At 47.2% G+C, this 22,337-nt stretch overlaps 1 protein-coding gene across 1 annotated transcript in view; it reads left to right on the plus strand.

Annotated features, from left to right (window-relative positions):
- The window catches only part of tmem67 (transmembrane protein 67), a 439,599-nt gene that overhangs the window by 168,085 nt on the left and 249,177 nt on the right, over nucleotides 1-22,337 (plus strand). The window contains exon 9 of the mRNA XM_072468028.1: nucleotides 139-299. Coding sequence (XP_072324129.1) covers nucleotides 139-299 — 161 coding nt within the window. The remainder of the gene's footprint in view (nucleotides 1-138; nucleotides 300-22,337) is intronic.

Below are 22,337 nucleotides of genomic sequence, written 5' to 3' on the forward strand. Positions count from 1 at the left end.
GAAACAGTAAATGCTAATCTTGCATCTTTCATTAATTAGCCTTATGAAGTACATAGAAGTTTATAGACTTATTAATTGTGATTCACATTCATTTGTAAATTAATTGTTTTGATTTACATTTTTATTTTTTATTTTCAGAGATTTGCAAATCTTACTGCCTGCCAGGCTCTAGGGAACATGTGTGTCATGACTATGAATTCAATAAACATCTTAACACCATCTAATGATGCTTGTGGACTTTATCAAACCATATTTAAAAAGACTATCCATCTTGGAATTAGCCATTCAATAAACTCTTGGTAAGTTATAAGAGCTTGCTATTGGCTGATAATAATCTGAAATTCCTTATTGAGATGTCAGCAATTTCATCATCAGGTAAAATGAAATTTTTTTAAAGTGTTTTTTTCTGCATGAGTCGGTGGTGCATGTAAAATAGGGCAAGTGCTCAGTTAACCACCTTCCCACCCACCTCTGAGTCTGGGTTTCCTCCGGTTTCCTCCCACTGTCCAAAAATGTGCAGGTGTGGTGGATTTGTCGTGCTAAATTGCTCCTTTGTGTCCAAAAGGTTACGTGGATTTACTGGGTTACGGGGATAGAGTGGGGGAATGGGGCCCCCTAGGCTGCCCTTTCCAATGACACACTCAATGGGCAGAATGGCTCCTTCTGCACTGTAGGGATTCTATGATTCTATGAAGTGTAGGGAAATTTGATAATAGAACAAACTGAAAGGCTTCGACAAAGAGCCATCCAGACTCAAAACATTAGCTCTGTTCTCTCTCCACAGATGCTGTCAGACCTGCTGAGATTGTCCAGCATTTTCTGTTTTTTGTCTTAAAGGCTTTGTGTCTGAATGCACAAAGCATTGAGAATAAAATCAATGATTTAATAAAGCAAATAGAGACAAAAGGGTATGATTTGGTGGTGAGTACTGAGACATGGTTACAAGGAGACAAGGTCTTGGAATTGAATATCCAGGGGTACACAGTATTTTGGAAGGATAGCCAGAAAGGGAAAGGAGGTGGTGTAGCTTTACAAGTAAAGGAAGGAATCAGTGCTAAAGTGAGAAATGATATTGGCACTGGAGATAAAGATGGAATTATCTGGGTAGAAATAAGAAATAGCAAAGGAAAGAAGTCCCTGGTGGGAACAATCTACAGGTCCCCAAAGTGGGGCTCAGTATAAACCAGGAATTATAGGAGGCTTATAAGAAAGATACAACAATAATCATGGGTGATTTTTAATGTGCATACAGACTGGATTAATCAAATTGGCAAGGGGAGCCTCGAGGGAGAGTTAATTGAATGTGTTCGAGATTGTTTCTTGGAGCATTATGTTGTGGGACCAACCAGGGAGCAGGCTATTCTGGATTTGGTATTGTGTAATGAGGAGGCATTAATTAAGGATCCTCTAGGGAAGAGTGATCATAACATTGGAGAGGGGGAAATTGTACAGCTATTTGATTGTAGTGTGCTTCACCCTCACGCTCATGTGAGACCATATGAAGACTCTTGGAGTTAAGCAACTAGTCTTTTATTACAAGCTATAGCAAGGGCTATTGGCATTTCAAATCGGGACACCAGAAAGCGCAGATTCAAGAATGGTGCAGACAGTTATAGTTTGAGATTCGATTACAAGAAATTAGCATATACCATTCATTTGTTACTTGTTATGATTTGATTTGATTTAATTTTATTTGTCACATGTACCAAAGTACAGTGAAAAGTATTTTTCTGCGACCGAGGGAACGTACACAGTACGTACATAGGAGACAAAAAAATAATCAACAGAGAACATTGTCAAATGGTACATCGACAAACAATGATTGGATACAGTGCGGAACAAGGGGGCAAACAAAGCAAATACATGAGCAAGAGCAGCATAGGGTGTCGTGAATAGTGTTCTTACAGGGAACAGATCAGTCCGAGGGGGAGTTGTTGAGGAGTCTTGTAGCTGTGGGGAAGAAGCTGTTCCTATGTCTGGATGTGAGAGTCTTCAGACTTCTGTACCTTCTACCTGATGGAAGGGTCTGGAAGAAGGGTCTGGATGGGAGGGGTCTCTAATAATGCTGTCTGCCTTCCTGAGGCAGCGGGAGGTTAATATAGAATCAATGTGGGGTGGCAAGCTTGTGTGATGCATTGGGCTGAGTTCACCGCACTCTGCAGTTTCTTGCGATCATGGACTGAGCAGTTGCCATACCAGGCTGTGATGCAGCCGGCTAGGATGCTCTCTATCGCACATCTGTAGAAGTTTGTGAGAGTCGATGCAGACATGCTGAATTTCTTTAGCTTCCGTAGGAAGTAGAGATGTTGTTGGGCTTTCTTGACTGTTGCATCAACGTGAGTGGACCAGGAGAAGAGGAGTTAAGGGGATCAGGGGTTATGGGAAGAAGGCAGGAGAATGGGGATGAGAAAATATCAGCCATGATTGAATGGCGGAGGGCAGCACGGTGGCGCAGTGATAGCACTGCAGTCACACGGCGACGAGGTCGCAGGTTCGATCCCGGCTCTGGGTCACTGTCTGTGTGGAGCTTGCACATTCTCCCCATGTTTGCGTGGGATTTTCCCCCACAACCCAAAGATGTGCAAGGTAAGTGGATGGAACACGCTAAATTGCCCCTTAATTGGAAAAATGAATTGGGTACTCTAAATTTTTTATTTTTTTTAAATGGCGGAGCAGACCCGATTGGGCCAAGTGGCCTAATTCTGCTCCTATGTCTTATGTACTTATAGTACAGACTGTTGGTGATGGTGACCCCCAGGAACCTAAAGCCTATCGACCATCTCCACTTCGGAGCCAGTGATGCAGACGGGAGCGTGTGTCGTGCTACGCTTCCTGAAGTCGATGATCAGTTCCTTGATCTTTCCAACATTTAGAGAGAGGTTGTTTTTGGTACACCGTGCAACCAAGTGATTTATCTCTCTCCTGTAGTCTGATTCGTCGTTGTTTGAGATACGGTCATCATGTCCAATCATCACTGAAGATTACATCATGCATAGTTTATGAGAATAATTAACCAATCACATTAAAGGCCCACATGCTTAATTAAACCATTACAAAGTCACGTATGTTGTCTTGCAATTTGTGATATTGATGGTCATGTATCTGGGGTTTGACCATCAATCACCTTCCTCTTCGACTGTTCAATGGCTCCTGGTGAGGCATGGATGCTATCCATCAGTCCTCCCTGCTGCTATCAGCAGACATACTGGAATCATAATCAATGGCATAGTGTCTCACATGGAAGAACAGATCTTGAGATTTAACACCTGCAAATTTCACTCCAAACAAGCTGGCCCCTCAGACACCGAGTATGTCCTTGTAATATCTGCTACAATTAGCAGTTCCCAGTCAAAACAGAAGATTTTAACTTCCCCAGTATTTAATGGAACTGTAGGTCTCAAACTGGTTCTAATATCTAAAGATGCCTAAATTTCACTCTTTGGCATGATCGAATTTTAAATTCTTTTTGAGGATAAGAAACTGGAGTCCCACACTAACGTTCTGGAGTTAAACAATGGTAATTCATAGAATTTACAGTGCAGAAGGAGGCCATTCGGCCCATCGAGTCTGTACCGGCTCTTGGGAAGAGCACCCCACCCAAGGTCAACACCTCCACCCTATCCCCATAACCCAGTAACCCCACCAAACCCATGCACACACGGGGAGGATGTGCAGACTCCGCACAGACAGTGACCCAAGCCGGAATCGAACCTGGGACCCTGGAGCTGTGAAGCAATTGTGCTAACCACAATGCTACCGTGCTGCCCACTAATTACGTTGGCATGTTCTTCCAGTGTCTGCGTGGGTTTCCTCCCCTCTCCAGCGTGATGTCACATCGTCGAGGTTTACAACAGCTTTTGAAAAATGTGAAACCCATTGGATGCAAGTTAGGCATAGCCCCCAAAGGAAAGGTACATTCCTGGGCAATACCCTGGCGCTACCCTTTGGCACCCTGGCACTGCCTCCTGGCACCCCATTGTGCTGGGAAAATGCCACGGGGGCCCATCGTGAGAGCTCCATTGCGGTGGGGAGGGGTTTCCCTACGTGCCGGTACGGGTTTGCCCTGGTGATTGTGGAGGACGGTTGCCCCGATGCCTGTGAGGGGGAAGGAGGGTGGATGAGAGCAGGTTGCCCTGGCACTTGTGTGGGGGTTACCGCAAAGTCTGTGGGGGAGGGGGGGGTACAGGTGGTGGTTGCTCTGGTGCTTGTGGGGGGCTACTCCAATGGCTGTGAGAGAGGGGGTGGATGCGGGTTGCTCCAATGCTTGTGGGGGATACCCCTATGTGGGGGGTGGGTGCGGGTTGCTCAGGTGCTTGTGGAGGGTAATCCCGATGCCTGTGAGGGGGCATGTTATAGCTGCCCGGATCCTATTGGCTGGGGTCAATTAGTTACCTTATGTTATTTGAGGAATGAGCTCCATCAAGGGGGGGGGTGATTGATTGATTGATTTATTGTCACATGTACTGAAGTAAAGTGAAAAGTATTTTTCTGCGGCCAAGGGAACGTACACGGTACATATATAGAAGACAAAAAGAATAATCAACATAGTACATTGACAGTGCGGAACAAGGGCCAAACAAAGCAAATACATGAGCAAGAGCAGCATAGGACGTAATGAATAGTGTTCTTACAGGGAGCAGATCAGTCTGAGGGGGAGTCGTTGAGTCTAGTCGCTGTGGGGAAGAAGCTATTCCTATGTCTGGATGTGCGGGTCTTCACACTCCTGTATCTTCTGCCTGATGGAAGGGTCTGGAAGAGGACAAAGCCTGGGTGCGAGGAATCTCTGACCTGACGCTGCCTTCCTGAGACAGCGGGAGATGTAGGCAGAATCAATGCGCAGGTGACAAGCTTGAATCGCCTGCCATGTGGCGAGATTGGGAAAGAGGGAATCTGTGATTGGAGGAGTTGGAGCAATGACTAATTTGAGCACTGATGCACAGTCTTATTAAGTTCAAGGGAAGACAACATGAGAGCTTCAAATGAAATCCCACAGCACTACACCCACACCTGCAGATCTGTTTGTACATTCAAACGTTTTCCCACACAAAGCTTTTTAAACTGGTGATTTTAACACCCCTCCTTTAAAACAAAGAACAAAGAAAAGTACAACATAGGAACAGGCCCTTCGGCCCTCCAAGCCTGCGCCGACCATGCTGCCTGTTTAAACTAAAATCTCCTACACTTCCGGGGTCCGTATCCCTCTATTCCCATCCTATTCATGTATTTGTCAAGATGCCCCTTGTGGTAGTCACCACTGTTGTATTATATTGTAATACTGCACTGCATACAACGGTATTACGGTAAGGCCCCTGTACTATAGGTACGGGGGTAGATCCCTGCCTGCTGGCTCCACCCAGTAGGCGGAGTATAAATGTGTGTGCTCTCCGAACTGCAGCCATTTCAGCAGCAGCTGTAGGAGGCCACACATCTCTGTGTAATAAAGCCTCGATCACTCTCTACTCTTGTGAAATGAAATGAAATGAAATGAAAATCGCTTATTGTCACGAGTAGGCTTCAATGAAGTTACTGTGAAAAGCCCCTAGTCGCCACATTCCGGCGCCTGTCCGGGGAGGCTAGTACGGGAATCGAACCGTGCTGCTGGCCTGCCTTGGTCTGCTTTAAAAGCCAGCGATTTAGCCCAGTGAGCTAAACCAGTCTCGCCATAATTGATAGTGCATCACCCCTTAAACGACACTATCGTCCCTGCTTCCACCATCTCCTCCGGCAGCGAGTTCCAGGCACCCACTACCCTCTGTGTAAACGCCTTGCCTCGTACATCTCTTCTAAACCTTGCCCCTCGCACCTTAAAACATTGCCCCCTAGTAATTGACCCCTCTACCCTGGGAAAAAGTCTCTGACTATCCACTCTGTCTATGCTCCTCATACTTTTGTAGACCTCTATCAGGTCGCCCCTCAACCTCCTTTGTTCCAGTGAGAACAAACCGAGTTTATTCAACCGCTCCTCATAGCTAATGCCCTCCATACCAGGCAACATTCTGGTAAATCTCTTCTGCACCCTCTCTAAAGCCTCCACATCCTTCAGGTAGTGTGGCGACCAGAATTGAACACTATACTCCAAGTGTGGCCTAACTAAGGTTTTATACAGCTGCAACATGACTTGCCAATTTTTATACTCAGTGCCCCGGCCAATGAAGGCAAGCATGCCGTATGCCTTCTTGAGTACCTTCTCCACCTGTTTTGCCCATTTTAGTGACCTGTGGACCTGTACACCAAGATCTCTCTGATTTTCAATACTCTTGAGGGTTCTACCATTCACTGTATATTCTCTACCTGCATTAGACCTTCCAAAATGCATTACCTCATTTGTCCGGATTAAACTCCATCTGCCATCTCGCCGCCCACGTCTCCAAACAATCTAAATCCTGCTGTATCCTCTGACAGTCCTCATCGCTATCCGCAATTCCACTAACCTTTGTGTCGTCCGTAAACTTACTAATCAGACCAGTTACATTTTCCTCCAAATCATTTATATATACTACGAACAGCAAAGATCCCACCACTGATCCCTGCAGAACACCACTAGTCACAGCCCTCCAATCAGAACAGCACCCTTCCATTGCTAATCTCTGCCTTCTATGACCTAGCCAGTTCTGTATCCATCTTGCCAGCTCACCTCTGATCCCATGTAACTTTACCTTTTGTACCAGTCTGCCATGAGGGACCTTACTGAAGTCCATATAGACAACATCCACTGCCCTACCTGCATCAATCATCTTTGTGACCTGGAAAAACTCCATCAAGTTAGTGAGACATGACCTCCCCTTCACAAAACCGTGCTGCGTCTCTGCTAATACGACCCCTTGTTTCCAAATGGGAGTAGTTCCTATCTCGAAGAATTCTCTCCAGTAATTTCCCTACCACTGACGTAAGGCTCTCCGGCCTGTAGCAAGCATCTTCAGCCTTGAAACGGGAAGGAGCAAGAGTGAAATATACACAGAAAATGCTGGAAATCGGGTCTGGCGAGGTCTGTGAGAAAGAAACAGAGTTTCTTTTGAGGGGAAATTTAGCGTGGCCAATCCACCTACCCTGCACATCTTTGAGTTGTGGGGGTGAGACCCACACAGACATTAGGATAATGTGCAAACTCCAAACGGACAGTGACCGGGGGCCGGCATCAAACGCGGGTGCTCAGTGCCACGAGGCAGCAGTGCTAATAACTGCGCCACCGTGCCACCCAAGAAAGAAACCGAGTTAACAGGCCCGACTGAACATCCTCGCCGAGCCCAATGCGAGACTCGACAAGGCCGTTAACTTGCGAGATATTCAATGCTCAGAATTCCTCTCGTGATCGAAAGGATCTCGCAAGACGTCACGATCTTAATCTCGCCCTCACTGGGCGGGATCCAGATTTGCATATTAAAGTGAGCAGTTACCCTAATTTAAACATGTATGTGCTGGAGACTCCCAACACCCACGCCTGGGAGACCTCGCCGTGGCACTGTTTGGCACTGGTCCACACAAACGTGGACCAGGCGTAACGGCCCCTGTGGGGGGCGGAGGGGGGGGGGGTTCAGGCCATCGGAGTCCCTGAGGTATTCGGGTTCTGGGCAGGGTGGTGTCCTGGCACTTCCCACTACCCCCTGGGCATCTTGCCACTGCCCTCAGGCACCCTAGCACTGCCCACAGATGTCAGGCTGAATAAGACCATTTGTGTCAGGGACCTGGTTTTGCTCCAACCTTGGTGAATGTCTAAGTGGAGTTTGCACGTTCTCCCTATATCTGTGTGGGTTTCTTCCGGGTTCTCTGGTTTCCTTCCACAGTCTGAAGATGTGCAAGTTAGGCATTTGGATATTTTTAACGGCCGGTGCACACCTTAATTGGCCAAATGGCATCCTTCTGCACTGTAGAGATTCAATGGATAAGTTCAAACTCAAAACCCTGTTGCATATATCCTGTCACAAGCTATTTTTCTATCACTCGTCCCTCCATCCTTGCTGATCTATATTGACTCATTCAACCCAAATGCATTAATTCAAAATCCTGTCTTTATTTATAAACCCTCACATGATTTTCCCGCCAACCTAGATTATGGGGACAATTTTCCCCAAATGCACCAGGGAATACAGAGGATTTAAGGTGGCCAAGATAAACTGAAATGCTAACGTAGCTCACATTTAGTACAAGATGTTGTCTTCATAAAGGAGTTGAAGCTTGTACAAGGAATGACTACCTGGAGGATCGACAAGGGGCTGATGCCACTTAAATTGCTTGCTAGTCCTCATTAAAGAGGATGCATGTTCTTTTAGTTGAAAATGCTTGACCTAATGGCCTCCCTGAAACGCATCTAGTTAATTTGGGACAATTTAGTTGTTACAGAGGATTTTGAGCTCTGTTTGAAGGTACATCAGTTTCCCCCTGTTCAGTTACTCCTGGAAGTTTGAAGAGAACTTTTGAAACCCATCCGGAGACTCTGTACAATACTTTGTCAACAATTCACCAAAATCGCTATCAGCATTTATTCCAGAAATTCTCGATGAATTTCACCCCAAAACAGAAAGTGCAATGCTATTCTCCCTTATTGACGTATACAAGTCACCAGAAGAAAGAGTGTTTGGTCATCTTGTTGCAAGTCTCTTGATCAGCAAGAGGAATGGGAGGAGGCCCTGAAATCAGGCAGAGCTGCTACTGGCTGCTTCAAGAGAGAGGGGCAGGAGGGCTGCTTCACCTTGCAGATAGAAAACAACCCCTTCCCTAAACCATCTCAATCAGGAAGCTGTTTTTGAACATGTGTGCCCTCTCACACACTGAGCCATCTTGAAACCCTGCTGTTCTTGGTCAGCCAGCTCAAACCATACCTTCAGTAGAAATGAATACATGGAGCTGACATACACTGCACAACAAAAATTGTTTCTAAGTAGCATTTGCGTGCTAAACCTCTTGCAGGTTTTAATGCGAACCATCAGTGAGTGCCAAAACTGCAAGTTAATACTTGACTTTCAAACAGGTGGTCTGCTTTTAAAGCCAGCGATTTAGCCTTGTGCTAAACCAGCCCCTTAAGAGGGTCCCTGCCAGGGGGACCGATGGAGCCTCATCACTCTCGCTCTCGGCGGCTTGTTCGCCTGCGGCTTCATCATCAGCGCCCTATGCACCCTTAAATTTTGTCTCTGGGAGCGGTTCTCCAGATCCTCCACTTTCTCCTTTAGCCGCGTCTGGGTCTCCCACATCATCCTTATCTCAGCCTACTCGCATGTAGCCAAAATGCTGGTTTAGCACACAGCTAAATCGCTGGCTTTTAAAGCAGACGAAGGCAGGCCAGCAGCATGGTTCACTTGCCGTACCAGCCTGCCCGAACAGGCACCGGAATTTGGTGACTAGAGGCTTTTCACAGTGACTTCATTTGAAGCCTACTTGTGACAATAAGCGATTTTCATTTCATTTCAATGCTGGAGCAGCTGATGGGGGAGGTGGCCTCACGGGCGGGTCGAAGGCCCCCTCCCCATCAGCTGCTCAAGCATTTTGGCTACATACGAGTCAGCGTCCGCTCCCTCGATGCCCTCTGGAATCCCAAGAATTCTTAAATTGTGTCCCTGGGAGCGGTTCTCCAGATCCTCCACTTTCTCCTCTAGCCACTTCTGGGTCTCCCGCATCATCCCGATCTCGGCCACCAACGAGGTAAGCTGCTTCTCATGCTCCCCGCCGCCTCCTCCATTTTCTGGATCGCCTGGCTCTGGGTCTCCAGCCTCTGCTCACCCAATCGATCCCCGCTTTTAGCGGGTCTACCACCTTCGCCAGGTCCTCCTGAGCCTCCCTTCTCCGCTGGCTGAACTTCTCATTCAAGAAGTCCACCAGCTGCTCTGTCAACCATTGGGCTGGTAGAGCTGACCCTTTACCATCCGCCATCTTCCCCTTTGTCAAACAAAGAATTTCTTGCTCCATGCAGGTCCTTCCTTCTCGACCCACTTCTGGTCCGCGAATCCATTCACCAGTGGAGTATAACATTCCTCCACCACCTCGACATCTTTTTCCAACAAAATACCCGCCCAGCAAATGGGGAAAAGGAACGAAAAAAACGCCTTGAGCGGGAGCTGCCAAATGTGCTACTACTCACTCTATGGCTGCCACCGGAAATCTTCAGTTTTTTTCTTTGTTGGCCATTTACCAGAAGCCCAGGAGCTCTGCATACAGCTCATGCTTGGTCCTGCATGGACTCTCCTGCGAAGCTCTCTCCAGCAGATTCAATTGAGAGATCCTGGTCTGTTTGTGGCTCTGGCCCTCTCTTCTTTATTACAAAATGCCCCATCTCAGTTCTTCACACAATAATAAGAACATAAGAACTAGGAACAGGAGTAGGCCATCTGGCCCCTCGAGCCTGCTCCGCCATTCAATGAGATCATGGCTTATCTTTGTGGACTCAGCTCCACTCTCCGGCCCGTACACCATATCCCCGAATCCCTTTATTCCTTAGAAAGTTATCTATCTTTTTCTTAAAAACGTTTAAAGAAGGAGCCTCAACTGCTTCACTGGGCAAGGAATTCCAGAGATTCACAACCCTTTGGGTGAAGAAGTTCCTCCTAAACGCGGTCCTAAATCTACTTCCCCTTATTTTGAGGCTATGCCCCCTAGTTCTGCTTTCCCCGACCAGTGGAAACAACCTGCCCGCATCTATCCTATCTATTCCTTTCATAATTTTATATGTTTCAATAAGATCCCCCCACATCCTTCTAAACTCCAATGAGTACAGTCCCAGTCTACTCAACCTCTCGTCATAATCTAGTCACCTCAACTCTGGGATCAACCTAGTGAATCTCCTCTGCACTCCCTCCAATGCCAATATGTCCTTTCTCAGGTAAGGAGACCAAAACTGAACACAGTACTCCAGATGTGGCCTCACCAACACCTGATACAATTGCAGCATAACCTCCCCAGTCTTGAACTCCATCCCTCTAGCAATGAAAGACAAAACTTGATTCGCCTTCTTAATCACCTGTTGCACCTGCACACCAACTTTTTGCGACTCGTGCACCAGCACACCCAGGTCCCTCTGCACAGCAGCATGTTTTAACATCATACCATTTAAATAATAATCCATTCTGCTGTTATTCCTCCCAAAATGGATAGCCTCACACTTGGCAACATTGAATTCCATCTGCCAGACCCTAGCCCATTCACCTAACCTATCCAAATCCTTCTGCAGACTTCCGGTATCCTCTGCACTTTTTGCTTTGCCACTCATCTTAGTGTCGTCTGCAAACTTTGCCACATTGCACTTGGTCCCCAACTCCAAATCATCTATGTAAATTGTGAACAACTGCGGGCCCAACACTGATCCTTGAGGGACCCCACTAGTCACATTTTGCCAACCAGAAAAACACCCATTTATCCCCACTCTCTGCTTTCTGTTAGTTAACCAATCCTCTACCCATGCTACCACTTTACCCTCAATGCCATGCATCTTTAGTTTATGCAGCAACCTTTTGTGTGGCACCTTGTCAAAGGCTTTCTGGAAATCCAGATATACCACATCCATTGGCTCCCCGTTATCTACTGCACTGGTAACTTCCTCAAAAAAGTCTACCAAATTAGTCAGACAAGACCTACCCTTTATGAACCCATGCTGCGTCTGCCCAATGGGACAATTTCCCTCCAGGTGCCCCGCTATTTCCTCCTTAATGATAGATTCCAGCATTTTCCCTACAACCGAAGTTAAGCTTACCGGCCTATAATTACCCGCTTTCTGCCGACCTCCTTTTTTAAACAGTGGTGTCACGTTTGCTACTTTCCAATCCTCTGGGACCACCCCAGAGTCTAGTGAATTTTGATAAATTATCACTAGTGCGTTTACAATTTCCCTAGCCATCTCTTTTAACACTCTGCGATGCATCCCATCAGGGCCAGGAGACTTGTCTACCTTTAGCCCCATTAGCTTGCCCAATACTGCCTCCTTAGTGATTACAATCATCTCAAGGTCCTCACCTATCATATCTTTATTTCCATCAGTCACTGGCATGTTATTTGTGTCTTCCACTGTGAAGACTGACCCAGAAAACCTGTTCAGCTCCTCAGCCATTTCCCTGTCTCCTATCATTAAATCTCCCTTCTCATCTTCCAAAGGACCAATATTTACCTTAGCCACTCTTTTTTGTCTTATATATTTGTAGAAGCTTTTACTATCTGCTCTTATGTTCTGAGCAAGTTTACTTTCATAGTCTACCTTACTCTTCTTTATAGCTTTTTTAGTAGCTTTCTGTTGTCCCCGAAAGACTTCCCAGTCCTCTAGTCTCCCACTAATTTTTGCCACTTTGTATGTTTTTTCCTTCAATTTGATACTCTCCGTCACCTCCTTAGATATCCACTGTCGATTTTTTCCCCTTTCTACCGTCTTTCTTTTTTGTCGGTATGAACCTTTCCTGAACACTGTTAAAGATCGCTCGGAAGGTTCTCCACTGTTCCTCAACTGCTTCACCATGAAGTCTTTGCTCCCAGTCTACCTTAGCTAGTCCTTCTCTCATCCCATTGTAATCGCCTTTGTTTAAGCACAAAACACTAGTGTTTGATTTTACCTTGCCATCGTCCAACTGTATTTTAAATTCCACCATATTGTGGTCGCTCCTTCCAAGAGGATCCCGAACTATGAGATCATTAATCAATCCTGCCTCATTACACAGGACCAGATCTAGGACCGCTTGTTCCCTTGTCGGTTCCATTACATACTGTTCTAGGAAATTATCCCGGCACATTCTATAAACTCCTCCTCAAGGCTGCCTTTACCAACCTGGTTAAACCAATCGATATGCAGATTAAAATCTCCCATGATAACCGCTGTACCATTTCTACATGCATCCGTTATTTCTTTGCTTATTGCCTGCCCTACCATCCTGTTACTATTTGGTGGCCTATAGACTACTCCTATCAGTGACCTTTTCGCCTTACTATTCCTGATTTCCACCCAAATTGATTCAACCTTGACCTCCATAGCACCAATATCATCCCTTACTATTGCCCGGATGCCATCCTTAAACAACAAAGCTACACCACCGCCCTTACCGTCCATTCTATCCTTTCGTATAGTCTGATACCCTTGGATATTTAACTCCCAGTCGTGACCATCTTTTAACCATGTTTCAGTAATGGCCACTAAATCATAGTCATTCACGAGGATTTGCGCCATCAACTCATTCACCTTATTCCGTATACTACGAGCATTCAGGTAAAGTACTCTTATGCTGTTTTTTATGTCTTTGTTATGAATCCTAACACCTTGATCAGTAAATTTTCGCAAATTATTTTTCCTCTTACCCTTTCTCCTAATTTTCCTTGTCTTTGAACCCATATCTCTACATAATAACCTGTCACGTAACCTGCTGCCTTGCTCTCCATTAACCATTATACTGTCCATGGCTTTACATTTCCCTTCCCCCCAACTTGCTAGTTTAAAGTCCTTGTGACCAACCTATTTATCTTATTCGCTAGAACACTGGTCCCAGAATGGTTCAGGTGAAGACCGTCCCAACGGTACAGGTCCCTCCTGCCCCAGTACTGATGCCAATACCCCATGAAATGGAATCCCTCTTTCCCGCACCAATACTTTTGCTTGTTTGCAAGCAGCTACAAAATGGAGGTATCTCTTCTCCGTGATTTCGTGCCCAAAGCAGCTGAGTGGGGAAGGAGGGCATCAGGACGAGTTGAGTGAGTAGAGAGGGCATGAGTGAGCAAAGGGGGAGTGGTTTGGGAAAGGGGAAGTTGAGTGAGTTGGGAGGAGGTGAATTCGGAAGAGGGGATGCTAAATGAGTGTATAGGAGGAGGCAGGTTGGAAGAGGTGAGTGGGTGTGTGCATGTGTGTGTATACATGTGCGTGTCATGGGGAAGATGAACTGATTACATGTGTGGGAATGGGGGGGGAGAGGAAGCCTACATGAGTACAAACTGCTAACTGCAGTGAGTGAAACTCTGGAGCTGAGGTAAGTGTGGGAGTTGAGGGAAGTGGGGGAGGGAGGTATTGCTGTGTCTTTTTTCCATTATTACATTTACAGGTCAGTGGGAACAGAAGCAGACCAAGGCCACAGAGCTGGGAGATAGGTTTCAGCAGTCCTACAACATCGAGTGAACATGCCTGTGTATTGAGTCTGAGCTTCAGGCATTGCGGCACATCAGGGAGGGGGAGAGTTATCTGGATGGTGTGTTTCAGGAGGCAGTCACAGCCTTTAGATGAACTACTTTGAATTCAGTCAGTGGTCAGGGACAAGAGGGTATGACTACAAGTGAAGCAGGTAGAGGAATCCAAAAGGTACCACTGCAGGAGCCTCAGCCCCTGCCTTTGTCAAACAGATTTAAGATTCTTGCTCCCTGTGTGGGTGAGAATGGGGACTGTAGGGAGGATGTGCAAACAGACCATAGCACCATGGTACGTGTGCAAACAGACCATAGCATCATGGTACATGAAGCCATTCAAGTGGGGGGAGAAAGAGAAATGTCGTCATAGTCAGCGATAGTATATTTAGGGGAATAGACACTGTTCTCTGTAGCCAGGATCGAGAGCCTGTGTTGCCTGCCCAATGCCAAGGTTCGGGACATCTGCTCTGGGCTGGAGAAGAGCTTGCAGTGGGAAGGGTAGTATCCTGTTGTTGTGATCCATGTAGGAACCAATGACACCAATGACACAGGCAGAACAAGCAAAGTAGTTCTGCATAGCAGGTTTAAGGAGCTTGTCCAAAATTAAACAACAGAATCTCCTAGGTTATACTTTCTGGATTATTACCTGAGCCATGTGCAAATTAGCATAGTGTACATAAAATTAGAGAGATGAACAGATGGCTCTAAAACTGGTGTGGGAGAAGAGGGTTTCAGTTTGTGGGGCACTGGCATCAGTATTGGGGAAACTGGGGGCTGTACCATTGGAACGACCTATATCCGAACTGTGCTGGGATCAGTGTTCTTGCAAACCACATAACTAGGGAAGTAGAGAGGGCTCTAAATTAAATAGAGGGGGGAGGGGTGGTTCTGCTGGATATGACAGCATAACAAGGCAGCTATTTAGATAATGACACCCAGAGTGTGACAGGAAGGAACAGAGGACGCGATTCTACCACCACACCAGGCGCGATGGGTGAATTGCAGGATAGGCCCATATCGTGATCCAGATAATGATATTTAAATGAGCCATCAGGAGCCCAGTCTTGATGACCACCCAGGGGCCTCGAAAGCCATAGGAGCCTCCAGGGTGTTCGGGGCAGAAGAGGGTAGTACCCTGGTACTCCTTCTGACACCCAGTTCCAACCAGGCACCCTGGCACTGCCAGGGTGTTGGTTGGTGCGGACAGTGCCTGGCACTTCCAAGGGTCAGGCCCTGAGTGAGACCATGCCAATGAAGGGGGGGAGGAAGAAGTGAGGGGTGTGTGAAGGGTGGGGAGGATGAACAGGGGGTATGAAGGGGCCTCATAAAAAGGTTGGGGGGCTTTCTGAAATGGGGGCAAAAAGAGGGAGTGGAGGGTCTGGAAAGGGGGGGAGCCTCAGCCACTCCATAGTGGGTTGTCCTCACTTTGTGGGGGGGGAGGTAATTCCTATGTTTGTGGTAGGTGGCAGACCCTCAAGCTCACTTGGAGATTGGGGAACCCTTTCAAAATGGTGCCGCGATCTCTGAGGAGTCGGTATCACCAGCGAGTTCAGCTCCCCATCGTTGGAAAAATTTCTAATATTGGCTAGACCGAGGAGATACTCCCCAAGGTCCAAAATAAAGGACTAAATGTGGATGAAACCAGGTCTGGATCTCATCCAAAGAGAAGCAGGAAACCCGCCTAAAATGACACTTGGAAATTTTGGTTGAATTGCTCCCATTGTACAAACATTAGAGAAAAGCAACAAATAGGGTCAAAAAGGGGGGAAATGATAACAGGGCAAAATTAATGGTTCTTTACTGAAATGCAAGTAGCCTCAGCACAAAATAAATGAATTTGCAGAAAATTAAGGTTAACGGGTTTGATCTTCCAGCCATCACAGAGACACGATTACAAGTAGATCAAAACTGAAAACTAAATACTCAGGGGGATGTGACTTTTTGTGAGGACGGGCAGGAAGGAAAGGGTGATGGGGCAGCTTTGTTAGTATGAGATGGAATAAGTACGGAATAAGCAAGAAATGATCTTGGATCAGAAGGTGTAGACTCCATATGGTTGGAGGTAAGAATAAACAAGGGGAAGAAAACACTTGTGGGAGTAGTCTCGCGGCTCCCAAACAGCAGCTATACTGCAGGACGGAGAATAGATAGGGAGATAATAAAGGTATGTAAAAAAGGCACTACTTCAACCATGAGTGACTTTCATCTTTATGTAGATTGGGAAAATCAAATTGGCAGAGGTAGCTATGAGGAAGATTCATAGTGTATTTGGGACAGTTTCCTAGAACAGTATGTTGTGGATCCAACCAGGGTCAACCATGAGTGACTTTAATCTTTATGCAGATTGGGAAAATCAAATTGGCAGAGGTAGCTATGAGGAAGCTTCATAGTGCATTTGGGACAGTTTCCTAGAACAGTATGTTGTGGATCCAACCAGGGATCAGGCTATTTTGGATTTGGTAATGTGTAATGAGGTAGGTTTAATAAACAATCTCAGAGTAAAATATTCCCCAGGAAGCAGTGACCATAATATAGTAGAAATTAGCATTCAATTTGAGAGTGATAAACTAACCAGGTTCTTTCCTTAAGTGTCTAAACCTTTGCCTGTAGGCTTCAGGCACAAGTTCATATGCACCTAAGATGGGTTTTTTCACCCCCTCATATGTCCCAGATACCTCCTCCGATAGTGATGCAAACACTTCACTAGCTCTACCCAACAACTTTGTTTGAATACCTACATGCCCTGTGGCCATTTCATTTGTTTAGCTACCTTCTCAAATGAAATGAAAAAGGCTTCTATATCCTTCTCATCAAACCTTGGCAATACTTGGACATATTTAAATAGATCCCCACCAAGCCTTTGACTATGATGCTCTGTCTCACTATCCTCAGACTCTACGTTTCTCTTTACCTCTGCCAATTTTAACAAACTTTCACTTTTCATGGCCAGTTTCTGAAGTTCCAAGTCTCTCGCTTTTTCTTTTTCCCTGATCTGTACTTCCCTTTCTCTCTCTTTTTGTCCTGCTAGGGCTATTTGTTCTTTCTCCCTTTCCTCTCTCTCCTTTTCTCTTTCTTTTTCTATCAGGCAATGTTAAGTTCCACTTATGGAGCCCCGTCCATTTCCTCGCTACCCGAATCCCAAAATACCTAAGTCTATCCTTCGCTACCGTAATTGGCATCTCCCCTAAATTAGCCTGCTGTCCCAGCTCATTCACCAGGAATGCCTCCCTTTTTCCTACACTCAGTTTGTATCCCGAGAACTCTCCAAACCTTCCCAGCAGACCCATAATCCTTCCCATTCTCTCCAACGGATCCGAAACATACAGCAAGAGGTCATCAGCATAGAGCGACACCCAATATACCCTCTGTCCCCTCATAATCCTCCGCCACTCCGCCGACCCCGAGAGCTATCGCCAATGGCTCTATGGCCAGCGCAGCAGCAACGGCGACAGTGGGCACCCCTGCCTCGTACCCCTGTGTAAGTCAAAGCTTTGTGAGCTCATATCAATCCTCCTCATCCTCACCCTTGGTGCCACATGCAGCAACCGCACCCATGCCACAAATCTCGACCCAAAACTTCGAACAAGTACCGCCACTCCACCAGATCAAATGCCTTCTCCGCGTCCATGGACACCACTACCTCCAGTACGAGAGCCCCCGACGGATTCATCCTACCACATTCAACAGCCGTCTTATGTTATTCGCGAGCTGCCTGCCCTTCACGAAGCTGTCTGATCTTCTGCAACCACCCCGGGACACAGTCCTCCATCCTCCCTGCCAACAACTTAGCCAGTACTTTCACATCCGTGTTCAATAGTGGTATGGGTCCATATGACCCACTATCCACCGGATCCTTCCCTTTTTGAGGGATTAGTGTGATTACTGCCTGCGTCATCGTCTCCAGCAACTCCCCCTTCTCTAGTGCTTCATTAAACACCCCCAACAGATGTGGTGCCAGGTCCGTCGCAAATTCCTTATAAAATTCCGCCCAGAGGCCTTCCCCGACTTCATATCCCTGATACTATCAAGCACCTCCCTCAGCCCCAGGGGCTCCTCCAATGCCTGTCTTTGTTTCCTCCACCTGGGGAAATTCCAGCTCGTCCAGAAACTGCCCCATGTCCCCCTCCTCTCCCCCCGGGTCTGCCTCGTAAAATCCCTGGTAGCAATCCCTAAATGCCTCATTTAACTTCCCTGGTTCCGACACCACATCCCCAGCCCCAGTCTGTATCTTCAATATTTCCCTGGCCGCAGCTGGTGCATCAGCATGTGGCTTGCCTTCTCCCCATACTCATATTGCACCCCTCTTGTCCTACACCCTCCCCGTTGTCAGCCTGTCAAACAGCCCTTGCAACTTTTTCCTCCTCGGTGGGCACCCTCGAATATTCCCTGTCCACCTCCACTATCTCACTCACTGGACCGCCATGTTCCGCCCTCCTTTCCTTCCGAGCCGTACACAAAATAATTTCTCCCCAGACCACTGCCTTCAGTGCTTCCCAGAAAATGGCTGCCGACACCTCCCCATTCTGATTCAACTCCACATACTCCTCAATCACCGCCTGCAGTTTATCACAAAAACTACCATCCGCCAACAACCCCGAATCAAATCTCCACCCCGGCCTCTGCTCTCGTCCCGTTCTAAATCGAATCTCCAGCCAATGGGGTGCATGGTCCGAGATAACTATCCCCGCATACTCTTCCCCTCCACCCCAACCAATATCTCCCGACTCACTACAAAATCCTCAAATACACTTTATGGACATGTGAAAAGAAGGAATACTCCCTTCCGCCTGGGTTCTGAAAACGCCATGGGTCCACCATAACCATCCTCTCCATAAACCCCCAGCTCCCTCATCATTTGTATCCAACCAATCGACCTCGGGCTCGACCTATCCACCCTCGGCCCCAGGACACAGTTAAAATCTCCTCCCATGATCAACTGGTGTGTGGCTAAATCCGGGATTGCTGCCAGCAACCCCCTCATAAAATCACATCATCCCAATTTGGGGCATACACATTTACCAACACTACTGGTGCCCCTTCCAATACCCGACTCATAATCAGATATCTCCCACCTGGATCCCTCACTTCCTTCGGACTCACAAATCCCATTTTTTTGCTCATTAAAATCATCACAACTCTCGATTTCAAATCAAACCCCGAGTGAAAACCCTGCCCGATCCACCCCTTCTTTAACCTAACCTGGTCCATCACACGAAGGTGCGTCTCCTGCAGAAAGACCACCCCCGCTTTCAGGCTCCTGAGGTGCGCAAACACCTGTGACGTTTTAACCGGCCTATTCAGCCCCGGACGTTCCATGTTAGGCTTACACCTCCAATCCCCTCTACCGTCCATCAACTTCCCTACTTAACTCCCGCCCCCTTAATCCCAGATGGCCTCTTTCTCCGCTCCTAACCATGTCATCTCTCAGCCTTTGCCACGTCGCAGCAACCTCCCCTTCCCCCCCCCCCCCAATTCCCTTCCCACAGGCCACCCCTCTTGGCCTTCTCCCCCACCGCCTCACTCCGTTCACCAGCATAACCTGCTAGCGCGGCTGCTCCTGCACAAAGCCACCTCCCAATGATCTCTTCCCCCCCCTCCCCCAACTCTCTTCCCCCCCTCCCTCAACTCCTCAGCTCAAGGAAGAAGGCTCCCTGCTGACCTTACCCTCCCCCACCCAAGCAAAGAATTCGCCTGAACTCCAGGCAGCCTTCTCCAAAAGCAAACAAACAAATGTTAAACACAAACAGTCCATAAAACAGGAGGCGGGGATTGAAACATCCATCCCCACATAAATCTTTCACCCTTAGAATCTCAACATTAAACAGCAAACCCCCCCCCCAAAAAAAGGACAAAAATCCACTAACCCTTACACCCACTTCAAACATGCTCCCGACCATTACTAAGTGCCAGCACCCCGCTTCCCAAGCATTGTCCGCTCAGTTCTCCCCCAGCTTATGCTCCTTAGTGACTTCTTCGGCTGCTTCTGGGGTCTTGAAATAATACTCCTGGCCTCCGAACGTCACCCATAATTTCAGCGGGTAGAGCACCAAACCTGATCTGCCGACTGGTACAGCACCGCCTTGACCTTGTTGAAACCTGCCCGCTCGGCTCCGATGTCCTGATAGATTTGGGGACGTTATTGCCCTCCCAGTCGCAGGTACGCTTCTCCCTGACCCATCGCAGAATTTTCTCTTTCTCCACAAATTTGTGGAGTCTCATGATCACTGCCCACGGCGGCTCCCCAGCTATAAGCTTCTGCCTCAGGGACCTATGCACTCTGTCCACTTAAGGCGCTTTATCTAGCAGTCCTTCTGCTGCCAGCATCTGACAAGACACTACCTCGTGGCACTCACACCTTCTACTCCTTCAGGCAGGCCCACTATTCGCAGGCTCTGCCTTCGAGGCATTCTCCTGCTCCTCCACATTTGCCTTCAACGCTTTACACAGATCCCCTAGGAGCCCCACCTCTGCCTCCAGAGCCAGCACGCGATCGTGGTCTGGGATCACTCCTCGATCTCCCGAATCTGTGACCCCTGCACCTCCCTCTCCACCCGTTCCAGAGAACTCTTCAGGGGTGCCACAGCTTCTTCGATGGCCTATGCGCGATCCTCACACATTTCTTTCTTCTGCATCAGGTCATCTATCTGGGGCCTTACAGCTTGCATCAGCCCTTCCCCCGGCTGCATGTTTACTGTGGCTGTTGCTTGTTCCAAATTTTCAGCCAAATCTCTCACTGTTCTCTGCAAGATCTGGTAACCAGCAGACATACTGTTCCCGGGGGAAATTACTCATCCAACACTCACCTACGCCTTTTCATTAAAATTCCACCCAGTATTGGGTAAAAAGGGCTCTTTTCTATGACTTTAAGCAGGAGCTGCCCTGTATATGACCACTCTCTCCCATGGTCACACCCGGACGTCGACAAAACATTTCTTAAAGGGACGCTCCCATGACAGAAGGTTCACTTGGTTGATCTCTGGCATGGAGAGATTCTCTTTTAAGAAGTTAAATAGGTTCAGCCTGTACTCATTGAAGTTTAGTAGAATGAGAGGTGACCTTAATGAGTTATAGGATTCACAGGGGGCTTGAGGGTAGATGTTGAGAGCATGTTTCCTCTTATGGGACCAGTGGGCATAACCTCAGAATAAGGGGTTGCCCATTTGAGACAGAGATGAGGAGGAACCATTTCTCTGAGGGTTGTTTTTGTGAGGGCCACGAAGAATCCAGCACGAGTTTTAAGGATACAAAGTAATAATATTTATTTACAATAACATATATATATAACAGCAGCAGCAGCAACTTCCCTTGCTGCACTCTCCTTCCTGCTGGTTCCAAACTGGCCAGCTTTATTTATACTTGGAGTTTACTAATGGTTTCTCCGCCCCCCCTCATTGGGGAAGCTCATACTCCCACAGGATTGTGGGATTGTCATTAGTCCCCAGCCAATGGTAAGCAGGCAGGTTATAACGGTTGTGAATCTGTGAAATTCTTTACTGCAGAGAGCTCTAGAGGCTAGGTTATTACATATGTCCAAGTCTGAAATAGGCAGATTTTTAATTAGTAAAGGAATCAAGGGAAAGTGGAGTTGAGGATTATATCAGATCAGTCATGATCTCATTAAATGGCAAAGTGAACTCATTGGGCCTAATGGCGTACATCTTATGGTCTTGTAGTAGATAAAATTACATTTACAAAGTACTTTAAAAACACATATTTTCATATTTATATGATGTATTAGTTACTATAATACGGCCATAACTTTTGACTCACGTCAGAAAGAGAAGGTCTGCAGTAATTAGAAGAAATTAATATGGATTACCTACTCTTGAAAACTGCTGATCGTTTACTGCTTGGGTCGTGCATGGAAAACCTCTTTGCAGACCCCAGTGCAATTCAACTCCAGCAGATTCAAGGAGGCCATGCCCCTTTTGTACTGCACTAGCTATCGTAAAGCAGTTAAGTTTAAAGGGCGCAGTGAAATTAACAAGGCCAGGCAAGAGGCAAGTGTCCAGGATAAGTGGATAGGATTTGGGTGGTCAGGAGGGGTTTGTTCAGAGGTGCTGGGTTAGTTGGGTCGGGAGGGTTGAAGGCCAGCGGTCAGAGGGTTTGGGTCATGTCCAAAGGTTGGGGATTTGGATGGTCAGGAGAGTTAGAGGTTGGCAGTTTGGAAGGTGGAGTGGTGCTGGGGTCAGAGATGTGGGGGGTCTGATCATGTCTGCGGATCAGGTGCATGGGGAGGGGAGGTTGAGTTTGATCCATGGTTTGAG

The sequence above is a fragment of the Scyliorhinus torazame genome, chromosome 11, assembly GCF_047496885.1.
Source record: "Scyliorhinus torazame isolate Kashiwa2021f chromosome 11, sScyTor2.1, whole genome shotgun sequence".
Taxonomy (NCBI): domain Eukaryota; kingdom Metazoa; phylum Chordata; class Chondrichthyes; order Carcharhiniformes; family Scyliorhinidae; genus Scyliorhinus; species Scyliorhinus torazame.